This window comes from Haliotis rubra, unplaced genomic scaffold (genome assembly GCF_003918875.1).
Source record: "Haliotis rubra isolate DU_JTF1 unplaced genomic scaffold, ASM391887v1 Scf231, whole genome shotgun sequence".
NCBI classification, from domain to species: Eukaryota; Metazoa; Mollusca; class Gastropoda; order Lepetellida; family Haliotidae; genus Haliotis; species Haliotis rubra.
In genome coordinates, this window is record NW_025766348.1 from 1,229,041 (window position 1) to 1,242,274 (window position 13,234).

The 13,234-nt window shown below is 39.2% G+C and overlaps 1 protein-coding gene across 1 annotated transcript in view; it reads right to left on the bottom strand.

Moving 5' to 3' along the window:
* LOC124278117 (structural maintenance of chromosomes protein 5-like) overlaps positions 1 to 13,234 on the bottom strand; it is a 387,080-nt gene that overhangs the window by 168,103 nt on the left and 205,743 nt on the right. Inside the window, exon 13 of the mRNA XM_046713865.1 lies at positions 7,077 to 7,260. Within this exon, the coding sequence (XP_046569821.1) occupies positions 7,077 to 7,260 (184 nt within the window). The remainder of the gene's footprint in view (positions 1 to 7,076; positions 7,261 to 13,234) is intronic.

Genomic DNA, 13,234 nt, shown 5'->3' on the forward strand with positions numbered 1-13,234 from the left:
CGTGTTTCTGTTGGGGGTTCAAGCAGCAGTTAATACAATTCAACATGAACGATACGGTGGAAGAAGCAGTTAATACGGCTGTTGTCGCTAATTCCCAGAAGCTTCTTTCTGATATTGACACTTTGATCAGCAAGCGTATCCAAGCGATGAAGTCGGAGAAACAGCGGGGAATTGAATGATTGCCAACTGAACGCTTTACAAAACTTGAAGTACGATGATAAGTATGTTTTTTATGAAGAAAGGCAACAAAGCTCAGTTCAAGTACAACAGCAAGGTCACGGACAAGTTGGTGGGTGCTAGCACGAACATCGACAACCACATGTACGATGAGGCGCAGAAAGACATTAGTGAAGGTATGTCGTTTATAGCTCAACGTCAGAAGTTGATCGAATTGGCGGATGTGTCAGAATTAGGCTGGAAAGTAGTGGAAGAGTATCAGACTCACGAGTTGGCGGAAGATTCTGATGACGAGAAGAGGATCATTAAGGCAGAGAGCAGAGCGACTAAGAAATTGAAAGAAAATAGGATGAAGAGAAGGTGGTCACCTGGTTACAGATTCCATCAGCGCCCCGGACAACATGGCGGATTATTGGGATAGGACCAGGACGTGGTCAGCGACACCGTCACAGGAGTACAATGGAGCACGATCAACTTTTGGAGCACCCAGGAACAAGCCTGGCACGTGTTTTGCATGCGGGAAGGCAGGACACTGGCGATCCGAGTGTAGAGTGGCAACAGCAAAACACGATCAACTAAGTGAAATATTTTCATGTAAAAGTCTAGATTCTTTATCAAATGTAGATATTGGCTTTAGTCAAGATCGTATTTCTCTAGCCACAAGTAGTCTCCACAGAAATTATGATCATCTTAAGCAATGTAAGCTTGATTCGGACATTGTTCAACCATCAGATAGAGAGGTTAGTGGTAGAGATTCAGTTACTTTTTCAGCAGTTGTCCAGTCCAGTGGGACGCTTATGTAGCTCGTTAAATTTCTGGAAACACGCCGGTGCGTCAGAATATATTTTGGACGTTCTTGAAAACGGTTACAAAATACCCTTCTATTCTTTGCCAGTGGTAGCTTGCAGCAAAAACAATCTATCTGCAGTCAATCATTCTGATTTTGTAGAGGAAGAAATAACTAAATTACTTGCCAAAGGTTGTGTGTCGGAAGTCAACGGTATTCCACATGTTGTCAATCCTTTAACTGTAGCCCAGAACAAGCACGGCAAGTTGCGTTTGGTTTTAGACTGTAAATCTCTCAATCTCAATCTGTTTAAGTACAAATTTAAATGTGAAGGTGTTGACATTGCAAGACAGATTTTTGAGCAAGGAGACTGGCTTTGTAAGTTTGACATTAAGTCGGCTTACCATCACATTGAAATACGCCCTAGTCTCAGGAAGTTTTGGGGATTCTCTTGGAAACTTGGGAATACGATGCGTTATTTCGGATTCAACGTTTTGCCGTTCGTTCTTTCGACAGCACCATACATATTCACAAAGGTCACTAGAGGCATGGTGAATATGTGGAGGAATAAGGGCATTAAAATTGTCCTTTTTTTACGATGACAGTATTTGCGGAGCGCAGAGTTCCGCACACGCCAGTGAGGTATCAAATCAGATTCAAGCAGACATAGAACAGTTCGCTTTCATCTTAGCACAAAGAAAAATGCAGTTGGGAGCCCTCTCCTCAACTTGAATGGCTAGGTTTTCATTTTGACACAGACGTGGCAGAAATTACTGTAACAGAGTATAGGATAAGAAAGCTCCAGTCTTCAATTGGCGCTGTACTACATGAAGTAGCTGAGGGAAATGTTTGCATTGGGGTCAAAGCTTTAGCTTCCATTACGGGTCAAGTCGTTTCCATGGAACCAGCTGTCGGTTCAGTAGTCTTTTTCAGAACAAGGTATGTTTTTGAGTGTATCAACAGACATCACAATTGGTACAGCAAAGTAGCAGTTACTCATGACAGTTTAAATGAACTTGAATTTTGGCTGAACAACCTGCGGAAGGTTAATGGTTCTCTGTTCATTAGGAACAGAAAGATATTACAAAAGTTGTTTACACTGACGCCTCAGAATCAGGTTACGGAGGGTTTGTAGCTGATATAAAAGACAGCCAATGTTTTGGTATTTGGTCATATAGTGAGAGTAGCATGAGTTCTACTTGGAGAGAGATTGAAGCTGTTCATAGGGTGTTGAAGGAGCAACAGCAGCGCCTGGAAGGGCAAAGTGTGCAATGGATGACTGACAATAAGAATGTTGCTAGAATTTTCCAGGTGGGAAATAAGGTTGCTAACCTACAAAGCATAGCGCTTAAGATTGTAACATTGTGCAAAAGGAACAATGTTGAACTGTGTCCAACTTGGATACCAAGAGAGTTGAATACTGTAGCGGACGGGCTCAGCAGAGTTTCCGATAGTGACGATTGGTCTATTTGTGAAGACAAATTCCGTGTTTGCAATAGTCGATGGGGACCTCACACTATAGATAGATTTTCTACAAATCTTAACAATAAGTGTGAAATATTTAACTCAAGGCATTGGTGTATAGGTACAGAAGAAGTTGATGCCTTTGCTCAAAAATGGAGCATGGAGATTAACTGGATTGTCTCACCAGTCAGACTTGTGTCTAAAGTTATTAAAAAGATGAAGCATGATAAAGCTACTGGTACTTTGGTAGTCGAGGGGTTTTTCGTCTCCCTTATGGCCTCAGCTGCATGACGGTCAAGGTTTCAGAAAGTTTGTGCTAGATCATATTACATTACCAAAGTTAGGTACAATAAAACCGAATAAAGGCAAAGGAGCCTTTAGCAAAGCTAGTTTAAAATTTAATATGGTAGCGTTGAGACTTCAGTGCAGTCAGTATTGCAACCTAAGCAAAGCGCTCAAGTTCTAAATAAACGGCCAGTAACTTAAGTTTACGAAATGATTGTATATCAATTATGAATATATGGGTACCATATACGTGTGTTTTTTCTTTTACAGGCCTAAATCTGCACACATGGATTGAGCAGAAATTGGCCGTAGCTGGCGTCATAGATCCTCAGCTTAAACGACTGGCAGACAAACTTCCGAGTGTGTTGGTGAAAGCACAAGCGGCTTCAACCAACAAGAAGTACTTTGGTTCATTTCTGAAATGGAAAACTTTTATAAGTGACAAGGGCGGTGTTGCATTACCGGCCAAATCTGTAGAAGTGGCTTTATATTTTGTCTCTTTATCAGAAACTCATAATAGTTATGCTGTAATTGAAACTGCAAGATGCGCCATACGATGGGCGCACTTGTTGACGAGTCACGATGACCCAACTGCTCATCCTCTAGTTGTCAACGTGCTGGAGTTGTGAAAACGGACACTCAGTAAACCGACTCAACCTAAGGACCCAGTATCTCCCGACATTTTGCACAAACTTTGTGAAGCTTACAAGGATAGTTCTGACCTGACTGTTCTAAGAGATATGGCTATTGCAATGTTATCTTTTGCAGTTTTTTTGCGTTTTAATGAGATTCAAGGTTTGCTTTGTTCTGATGTTCCGAGTTTTGTGGCGATCACGCTGTTATTTACATTAGAAAATATAAAACTGATCAATACCGTCAAGGCAACAAGGTAGTTCTTGCCAAAACAGGCAAGGTCACGTGTCCAGTTTCTATTTTAAATAGATATTTTGAAGCAGCTTCCATTGATACTTCAAATAACTCCCATCTTTTCAGACCTATTTTCAGGTCACGACACCTTTGCCGTCTTATTTACAAAGACAAACCTGTTAGCTATACTATAGTATTGTCGGAAATAGAAAAAAACTGTATTTTCTCATTTATCTCTACAATTTATGTAGTTGATATGTGAAAGCGTGAAATACCTGTTAAACTAAGTTCGGCCTAACTACAGTCTCAGTGGTAGAGAGATAGGAAACGGAGAAAAAGGACTTTACTGAAGAGAGATTAGTGCAGAAATGGGCAATGAGCAACGACTTATTTGGAACAGACCATGGCTTTATGCAAATTAGTGTGCGACGATATTGTATTCTAAAGGACACTTTTTAAATGCCCAATTTGAAATTAGACGTAGATTCATTATAAACGATAGCTGACGTAAATAATAATAACTTTTATGCCGAAACTATTAAGGATGTAGCTACCATGCAGTCTCACTGTCACTATAAAAAGAAACAGATAGGAGGGGTCGCCTCAAAAGCAAAACCTGGGGTCGGGCTTGGGGATAGAGATATCAGCTAAGATAATCCTTTAGGGCAATTGGGGAGGTACACGGCACGTCATAACAATTTACAAATAATATCCAGTCCTGTCGATCTTCGGGTGGTCATGCCACCTATATACTGCGAATCGTTTCTATGGTTTTCGGGTATCATACTCTCTTACATATCTCAACATAAACTTTATGAAAGAAAGACACATAAGATGTTAATCAGTAGATGAGACATAGTCAACACACATGAAAAAGCACAAAATATCTTTGAGATGACCCCTTGTGCCTGTAGGCACCCCGTGCATTTCATGCCAGGTGAGTCGACGGTCCGTCGTCATACCTGGCTGAGCGACCTAATTGCCATCTATAGTCTGATCTATTGTTTTCAGCAGCTATTCGTATTTTTTCTAAGTTTTGCCCGATTTTACGAATAAACATGCTTTTCTGGATATCGTATTACGCATCCCACTGAACGCCCAGTTAGGCCGAAGTGGGTTATTTCGACATATGCTATTTGCAATTTTGTAAATTTTAGGGATACAGAGTAACAGCCTAAAAACATATTTTTTCTATTTCCGACAGTACTATAGAACTAGAGAAACTGTTGTATCTAAGCTTAAAACCGTTTCTCAAGAAGGTAACTGGGGATTGCATTCATTTAGATCAGGAGGGGCGACCGCCGCTGCTAACTCAGGGGTGCCCGATAGACTGTTACAAAAACATGGGCGTTGGAAAACAGATACTGCAAAGGACAGGTACATTGAGGATTCTCTTAAGGCCAGATTGTCAGTTTCCCAAAAATTAGGAATTTAAACTTCCTACCCCTTCTTTTTTGAAGTCTATAAATTGCTCGTGGCAATCCTATTACTGTCTTGGTGTTCTTACTTATTAGGTGTAGTTTAGACATGTTTTCGTGCGTTTCGCAGTACAGCGCGCGAAAATGCTGTCTACACGGAAGTGGCGTTAGTAATGTCACGGGCTCCTTTTTTCAGGTTTGTTATTATTGTGAATATAGTTCAAATACTAAAATGAGCGAAATACTTCTTCTTACTCTTATCAACTACTATTCACTGAATAATGACCCTCTAAATTCTTTCAAATTTCAAAAGCGTATTGCCAATTTTGCTCCTTCGCTGAAAACATAAATAATAATCCCACAATATTCCTTAATTTCGCAATTTCTTGGTGAAACAACATGAAATATTTGATAAATAAAACTTTCAAATGGTGTATAATATTCCTAACTCAAAGTATTCGTTTCCTTACACAAGAGTTAAACATTAGCCTCCTATGTATCATCACTGTACAAGTTGAAAGCCGCTAATACACTTGGTTGATAGTGCTTTTAACTAGCTCTACGATGTATACCCAGTAGAAAGTTTGATATTTCAACAACTAACCAGATACATCAGACCGACCTCTTGTTTCTTCCACACGACAGTGAGTAAGTCTAGTTTTACGCCGTTTTAAGCAATATTCCAACAACATCACTGCTGGGGACACCAGACTTCCACACGAAAAGGGAAAGTGCAAAACAAATAAATATGCTGCTTGTGCACATGGCTGTTCCTCTCTATACGCGCCTCCCTTGTAACAAATAGTGAACTATGTCAATATTTTAATGATAGTTTGTCAATCAATGTTTTCATTGTTAGAACATAAATTTTGCAAAAAAATCACTGAGTTGGTCTGATGTTTTGATTATGATCAGGGTTTCAATGAGAATTATATATGTTAATTAGTTTTCAAGATAGAATGCATCGGTCCGCTTTTGAGACAATGGACTGTAGCCACACAGCATTCCACGATGCATTGTGGAATTGTAAACATTGCTAACGTTGCCATTGAGTCGAGCTGAGACATTTTATCCATCAAAAAGCATAAACGTAATGTTTCCACCAGTGATGTTAGCCGAGTGAAGCAACTTCAAACTAAGAAACGGGGTGCTACGGAGTAGTTTAACGTAGGAGACTGTACGAGGCGATGACAACTGACATGCATTGTGACATCGGTAACCAAGGGTACGTTTGATAAGGGAGGGCAGACGAGAATGGCGTAGTGACATCAATACAGTGTGACGTCATGCTAAAAAGGTCAGTGCCTTTGATCTTTTAGTGAAGCATCTTAGAATATTTCTTAGAGTGTTCATTATACAATCAACATAGAAAGATTATGTTTTTTTAAGGTATTCAAGATGTATGTGCTTGTAATTCTGTGATTACACTATGTGTTCTTTTGAATGGCATTTCAGATCTGACAAATTATAAATGTAATTATTTTCAAAAATGTACATCAGTATATAAGCAAATCTAAACGATTCCAGTTGTCTTCTTTCTATACACCTGTTGTATTATAATATTTCCTCTAAACTGTCAATCTTCTTCTGTGTCTGTATCCTATAATTGCTTGCACAGAAATTAGTTATTGTAAATATCTTTGGAGAGGGGTTTTATAAGTTGTAAGAACTTGTCCCCGATCCTTTTCACTTTGTGAATAAAATATGTTTAAACTAAACTAAACTAACATACCTGGATATTTTTCTCTCATAAATCTTTTATACACGTAAACAATGACAGATACAAAGCCAACCATGATATCAATTAAGTCAAAGCGCACAAAAAAGGTTGTTGTTTGTTTGATGCTTAACTCAGCAATAGACAAACAAAATAGTGTTGACTTGTAATAAACCAAGTCTGGACTACCCTCGATTAGCAGGATCTGCCATGCATTTGAGTAATACCCATTTTGTTTCATCTGGAAACAAGTTACTTGTTGCAGGGGAAAAAACTAAACATATGACAATGATTACAACACGCTACACATTTAAGAAGAACACAAGATGAAGAAGTGTGTACAAAAAGGAAGGATACATACTTGTGTATCTCTCGTGTAGAAAACATGTAGTTCAGGGTTTTTCTGGATGACTCTGTTAACATTGGACTTGACCCGCTCGTCTCCGACAACAATTTTATGCACCTGGTACTGCATGCACAAGAAACGCATCACTGCATCAGGACAGTCAAACAGATCTTTCAGGAAGCTTGAAAAGCCATATTTGCTGCAAAAATAAACACAAAACATATACAAGTGTTTGTCACTAACATGGCAATGTCCTCACAGAAGATTACCTTTTGTGTGATGTAGTTTTTTAGTCAAGGTCACTTCTCAGAATATTCTCCTAACTCTGAAGATATTTCAGGAATATAGTAGATTTGAATGTATAGATGCAGATACACATATCCACTGTCAGTATCTGTGTGTTTCAGGGCTGGGACGGGTCCAAATTCTCCACCTGGTACCCCATCCCCTATTACCCTATCCTACCCTGATACCCGTTATGTTAATTCCTGACATGGCAATATATTCTTCAGCTCAGAGGCTCAAATTGGGCACAATGTTTTATAAAATATTACTTATACATACGTTTGAAAAGTTGTCAAAGTGTCATGGTGACCTTGAAGATGCAGTCAAGATCACCCAAATCAACTGGTGTCTGCGTAGTCCCCAATGCCAATGTAGGCTGTCACCAAATTTGAAGATAATGGGTACAAGAGTGCATGAGATATTGTGTTAACAAAGAGTCTGAAAAGTGGACAAGGTGTGGTAGTGACCTTGAAAATAAGGTCACGGTCACTCAAATTGATTGATGTTTGCAGAATTCCTTAATGTAGGCTGTCCCCAAATTTGAAGACATTGGGTACAACAGTTCATGAGATATCGCGTTAACAATACATAGTCACCAGTTCCGCGTTGCAGCGGGGGTCAATAACCGAGTGTGCCAAGAATGAGAAGTAGTAATGATCTTCACTTTCCTAAAAGCTCCTTTGACCAGCTACTGAGACATCAAGCATACAAATGTGAATAGGTAGAAAATCAGGACACATCAGAAAAATAACGGTGACTTTAATAAAATGTCTTAAACCTCAACAGATAAATGTTTACCCCTCCCTTTGAGAACTCATCTAGGAAATCCATTTGTCATCAATAGCAATCTCCATAACACTGACATGAGACAAACAGTTTAACAGTGTAACAGGGGCATCTGTCTGTCATTTGCAACTGCATCCCAGAATTCCCAGAATTCCTGACTGGTTCGTTACCTCTGCTGCGCCACCCTCATGCGTAATTGATAGTATAAGTATAGACTGATCAACAAAGATGAAATCGTTTTTACTCAATAATCTTATGTTGATTTTGTTGTAAAATTATGTAGACTTTGATGAATAATTTGGTTTCTTATACAAATATATTCACTTTGATACAAATGCTGATTTTGATGTAAAATTTTGATTTCATAGTAATGTTGACTTTATAAAAACGTTAACGTAAATGGATGTAGAATTTGATTTAAGAAATAGTTTGACCTTGAATTTGGTGAGAAGCCTGATATAATAGCATTGTGTTGAAAATAAGGCTAACTAAGTACATGGGGAGTCTTGCGGAGAGTAGTGAGCTTGGGTTGACTACTAGTCAATCTGAATGTTGTATTAAAGGTTATCTCCCATTTGACAGACACCCATTTGACAGACACCCAATTGACAGACACTGAACTAGAAGGTTAATTAGGGTAACACCTACGGGTATAATGGAACAGTCCACTGTCTGGTGAGTAGAGCAGGGTGAGCCTGAAACAGGTTCGTTACTGACAAGTTTGATTGTGGGTAAATAGAACTTTGTTGTGATTAAATGATTTCTCGTCTCAAAATTGATTTTACTATCAATTACTATCGAATATAAAAACAGGTTTGTCACTGAGAGGTTTGATTGTGTTTATTGATAGAGTCCCCTCCCAATAATAGCATATGTACAACAGAAGTTAACTGAGAAAACGTTTTGTTGGAGAAATATAGATATGTACATATTTGAAAACATTCTTATTTGCAGTAAATGAGACACCTGCTTTGTCATGTAAGATACGATTAATACCAATCAGTGTTCTAATTTAAACAATACTTTCTAAAGATTGTAACACTTTATGTCTTTGAGTAGTATACAATGGACATTCAAGGAGGTAATGAAAAACATTCTCACATCCATGGCCACATTGACATGATGCGTCATATTTTAAATATTTATTCTAAATAAATCGTAACTAAGTGCAGTCGTCATATATCTTAATATTGTGTGCAAAACATATAACTTCTTTATCCCAAATGAATAATATTTAGGTTCACATTTATCTATATTTGATTTATACGATACAACAGTGTCGCAATTTCTAATAGCTAAGCTAATGTTTTCAATATGATGATACCGACTCCCGTTAGACTAGAAGGTTAAACCGAAATGTTTATGAAAATAAACAACCTGTTAATAAATAAACTGTTTTTATATTGCAGCAATAAATATTCAAATTACTGTCTTTTCGACCATCTTTCCAAATAAATAATATAGCTTCAGTTTGTTCCTGTGTTTTTATTTGGACTATTCCATTATAATGTGTAGGTTACAGGTAGAAGATAATCTGTTCACTGAACCGTAAATGTTGTTGTTTTAAGGTGTCTGCGAACTGGCTGTCTGCGTAATGGGAGGACACCGTATTAAAAGGCATTATTTTGATAACAAATGAAAACATTTTAAGTTTAACCATCTGCCAGTGGTAAAAAATGCTAGGACTGAAAAAACGAAGTCAATGTACGTCTTTATGTTTTGTCTTATAATCCTTATTAGTTTATTATCATATTTGTATGCATTTTGAACGCATTGACTTATGGCCCGAGTCCTGTCTCTGTCACATTATGTAATTACACAGACAGGCAGGTGTGATACTTATACACATGACATGTATCCAAGGCAGGCTATCAGGAGCCCAGGTGGCCCCCATGCATTAAGCGATTTCACTTATCAAACACTCGATATCAGAAGCCCAACTGGCCCCCCACTCATTAAGCACAGATACCTATCTAAGACAACATCGATCAAAGTGCATTTTGGCCAGTAGTTCACATGTCCAGTTAGGATAATTAGGGGCCTAAAGTACTGTCGGAAATAGAAAAAAACTGTTTTTAGGCTGTTACTCTGTAGCATTAAAATTTACACAACTGCAAACAGCGTATGTTGAAATAACCCACAGAGGGATGCGTAAGAGGGTATCCAGAAAGGCATGTTCACTCGTAAAATCGGGCAAAACTTAGAAAAAATACGAATAGCTGCTGAAAACAATAGATCAGACTACAGATGGCAATGAGGTCGCTCAGCCAGGTATGACGACGGACCGTCGACTCACATGGCTTGAAATGCACGTGCTGCCCACAGGCACAAGGGGTCACTTCAAAGATATTTTTTGCTCTTTCATGTGTATTGAATATGTCAGACTCTATTGATAATCTTGTCTGAGCTAATATCTCAGTTCCCCAGTCCAACCCCAACCACCGTCTGCGACACCCGTCCTGGTTTTGCTTTTGAGACGACCCCTCCTACCTGTTTCTTTTTATAGTGATAGTGAGACGCCATGGGAGCTACATCCTTAATAGTTTCTGTATTAAAGTTATTATTTTTTACGTCTGCTATCGTTTATAATGAAGCTAAGTCTTATTTCAAAATAATCATTTAGAAAGTGTCCTTTGTAATATAATATCATCACACACTAATTTGCATAAAGCCATGGTCTGTTCTGAATAAGTAGCATTGGACTTAGAAAAACAATGCATTGCTCATTTCTGCACTAAACTCTCTTCAGTAAAATCCTTCTTTTACGTTTCCTATCTCCCTCCCACTGCGACTGTACTTAGGCCGAACTTAGTTTAACAGACATTTCACACTTTCACATATTAACTACCTAAATTATAGACATAAATGTGAAACAAGAAAAAATTGTGTCCAGGGACACGGATGCCCCCGCTGACATTCATAAGACATATAAAGATCAATAATTGAACAAAATTCACGAACAAGTTCAATAAACATCTATGCAACTATGACATGCACACCTTTCGAGTCTCAATGAAACACATGTATAAGCTTAATCAATTCTGTTGAGCAGTTTTTGTGGAGAAGTGGATAGACTTAATCCCCTATTTCACTATCATCAAAGAGAAATTCAGGAAAATTTATCTAAGTTCAAAATTCTCTAAACATACAAAAAATGATAAAATACGAAAACAAAATAAGAGATGCACTCTATAAAAGACAAATGTAAGCTAAATGAGTTTTGTGCAGTGTTTTTTGAGGATAAGTGGATAAAGTACACCCCCTGTTGTATGGGACGAACTGGATGAATAGAGACAATTCAAGTTCAAACATCTGTAGAAGTGACAAAAATGTAATTTTCTGAATAAAATTGATATTTTATACTTATCCTGACTCATGCTTAATGCTTGTCTCCTTCCTCTTGCGAACGTTAGTGGAACACCTGTATCTCCTATTGAAGCTCCCTTCAATAAAGAACAGACGTAAATTCACTCCTCCCAAGAGTTATCTCCCCTGCTGTTTAGGCGGGAAACTGTGGCGCCCCCGTCCCCACATGCCTCACTCTCTCCTGAATATGAGCCCGACACTTGAATTTGCAGGGAAATCCAAAGTGTCTAGTGGGGAGGCTGGGTGGGCTTACCTCATGAGTCAGGATAAGTATAAAATATCAATTTTATTCAGAAAATTACATATTTTTCCTTATCCTGACTCATGCTTAATACTTGTAGAATCCGACGGAGAAGGCGGCGGGCAAGCTACTTTGGATTTCATGTAGTGATTTACGTCTCTATACCCCCCTATGGGAACTTCGTGTTGGCACTGTCTGCTGCTGCTGCGACCCTGTCCTTCTAGCTGCCTTAGATGGGGGGACCACAATAGTTAACTTTTGGTCCTTTCTTCTGTTAACATTTTATGTGGATTTTGTGACTCCATCTCTTGATGCAAGCACCAAGTGGAGAAGCGACCCTTCCTGTACAAGTATCCTTACAAGTACTGGGTCATATTGCTTATGCAAGTATCCTTACAAGTACTGGGTCATATTGCTTATGCTAGTCTGTCCTAGACGTGCATATAGACCTAGCAAAACTCTCCAGAGTGTAGGCTTTGTAAGTCATGAGATAAAAGGGGCGAGACTCCGTCTCAGCGCCTTATGGGACTGTCAATTGCTGTGCTACAACAAGTGAGCCGAAATGGTGAATGTCAGAGCCGTCCTCAGTGGCGACGTCCCTTTCAGGTAGTGGTTGGCAAACATCCTGTCCCATTTCCAGAAGCAGCCCTCCATTATCGTACTGATAGAGCGATTCCCATGTAGAGCGAGCGTTGACGCCAGAGCTCTAATTGCATGTGGGTTGGAGACTCTTGGAGGATCAAGTCCTGCTGCTTTGTAGGCCCGTAGTATGACAGTTCTGATCCAGCTTGAAATCTTAGTGCGGCAGACCTCCGTCTGTGTCACTGTCTAGTTCGAGATGGAAAGACACTTGAATTTCCGTCACCTGGACCTGGATCTTTGTTGGTAGACTGTGGTCCAAGGACTGATGATAGTGTTGGGACGTGGAACTGTCTGTCTGGATGACCTGACAGTTGATTCTTGCTATGAAGTCCCATCTCAGTCCCATATGCACGATGTTATGATTATCATCAAATCGTGTTCTCTGGAAGTTCAGAGCATGGATTTCCGACATGCTTGCTGCTGTTGCTAAGGTTATCAGGAACAGCGTCTTCTGCGTCAAGAACCGAATGATGTTCTCTGTAATGGTTCGTAGATCTCACTAGTGAGATGTCGTAGAATTACGTTGAGGTCCCACGCCGGAGCTTTAAATCTCTGATGTTGGTCCTCCAAATAAAAGGGTGTAGTAAGGCCAGTAACTCTGGTACTTTAGTCAGTTGCACTCGTCCTCATGGCAATAACTGAGAACAATGCCGCTAGGTATGTTGAGAGTGTTGACCCTTTTAACCCCGCTTCCTTTGTCTATGTGACAAAGGTAGTCCGCCACTTGAGGATGTGTCACTATCATGGTAGTGAAGTCGATCCTCGAAATGTATCATTTGTCTCAAAGCGTCACTACTTGTCGTCAGACAAGTTGCATGAAGACTTGCGTAAAGCTAGTGTGACTGCTTTCGCT